At 42.0% G+C, this 1,628-nt stretch overlaps 1 protein-coding gene across 1 annotated transcript; it reads left to right on the top strand.

The window, feature by feature from the left end:
- The first annotated feature begins 695 nt into the window (after window positions 1-695).
- On the top strand, window positions 696-1,628 carry LOC130032490 (olfactory receptor 2A12-like). The gene has a single exon (XM_056124047.1). It carries the CDS (start codon window positions 696-698, stop codon window positions 1,626-1,628), a length of 933 nt encoding a protein of 310 aa, XP_055980022.1.

Raw genomic sequence — 1,628 nt, 5'->3', positions numbered from 1 at the left:
TTCCAGCACACAGTATATGAAGAGTTCATATTTCAAGCATTTACCTTCTATGATTTGCCTTTAATTTATGAGTCGAATTCCAGGAGTGTCTTTTGCTTGTTTATTAAGTTTCTGTTATATCTCAGATATCTACAATAAGTATTGATCTTTTTTGTTTGTTTTGTTTGGGCCACACCTGGCTGTGCTTAGGGCTTATTCCTGATTCTATGACCTGGGCTCACTGGTGGGAATGAAACCAGGTCTGCATGTTCAAGGCAAGGGACTTACCCACACCATAAAAATTTTATGTATCACTCATTTTACTTTCTTAGAGAAAGCAGATTCATAGAAATGTTAGAAATAATCTCTGTTTTCTTGTTATTTTTCAGCTGATTATTACTTACAGTGAATTTCAAGAAAGCCATCTTCTATTCTTCAAAAAGAACTCAATTTGTATGTGAAAACTTTTCATTTTTAGCATTGGTCAACACAGAAAGTTTTAGCGCACATTTAAAAGTCAAATTTGCAGATTGCTACATCTGAATTTTTACCTAGAAAGATCCATGGATTAGGAATTTGTGGTTTCTGCCCTTGACCTATATTAATCCTCACTCTCTGAACATACACTTTCGTTTCCTTTCCACATCATCAGCTATAACGCGCCTTTCCAACATCCACATTTTGTGAATTTGAAAAAAACTCACGGATCAATAAAGATGAAAAACAATCAAACACATATCACAGAATTCATCCTGCTGGGATTCCACATTAAACCGGGGTTTGAAATTTTGGTATTTGGATTGTTCTTATTTTTCTACAGTCTCACGCTGATAGGAAATGGGATTATCCTGGGACTCATCATCCTGGACTCTCGATTGCACACTCCCATGTACTTCTTCCTCTCAAACTTGGCCACTATTGATATGTTGTTTTCCTCCACCATTATCCCCAATATGATAGCAAATATCCTAAAGCAGGATAAAAGCATGCCCTTTGGTCAGTGCTTATTTCAGACTTACACATACTTGGCATTTGCCATTGCGGAGTGCATGAATTTGGTGGTCATGTCCTACGACCGGTATGCAGCCATCTGCCACCCCCTCCACTACACCATCATCATGAACTGGAGGGTGTGCACGGCCCTAGAGCTCAGCTGCTGGATATTCGGCTTCCTCTTAGCTCTTGTCCATGTGACTCTTCTTCTGAGGGTGCCCTTTTGTGGCCCCCAGATAATAAACCACTTCTTCTGTCAAATCTTGTCCATATTAAAATTGGCTTGCGGTGACATTCGGATCAACAAAATTGTCATCTTGGTGGGGTCTCTGGTGTGTTTAGTGGGACCCCTCTTCTTGGTGCTGCTCTCCTACACCTGCATCCTCGTGGCCATCCTCAAGATCCAGTCCCAAGAGGGTCGCAAAAAAGCCTTCTCCACCTGCTCCTCCCACCTCTGCGTGGTCGTGCTCTTCTTTAGCGACCTCATTGTCCTGTACATGACCCCCAAAACCAAACATACTGAAACTCAGACGAAGGTCATGTCATTGTTTTACTGCCTTTTCAACCCTATGCTGAACCCTCTGATCTACAGCCTGAGGAACAAGGAGGTCAAGGGCGCCCTGAGGCGAGTGCTGAGCAGGAAGAGAGCAGTGTGA

This window comes from Sorex fumeus, unplaced genomic scaffold (genome assembly GCF_029834395.1).
Source record: "Sorex fumeus unplaced genomic scaffold, SorFum_2.1 ptg000048l, whole genome shotgun sequence".
Taxonomy (NCBI): Eukaryota; Metazoa; Chordata; class Mammalia; order Eulipotyphla; family Soricidae; genus Sorex; species Sorex fumeus.
Note: the sequence above shows the minus strand (reverse complement) of the source record. Positions and strands in the feature narration are given on the sequence as shown.

Excerpts from the sequence above, each read along its gene's own strand:
- LOC130032490 (XM_056124047.1), top strand. The coding sequence starts at position 696 with ATGAAAAACAATCAAACACATATCACAGAATTCATCCTGCTGGGATTC.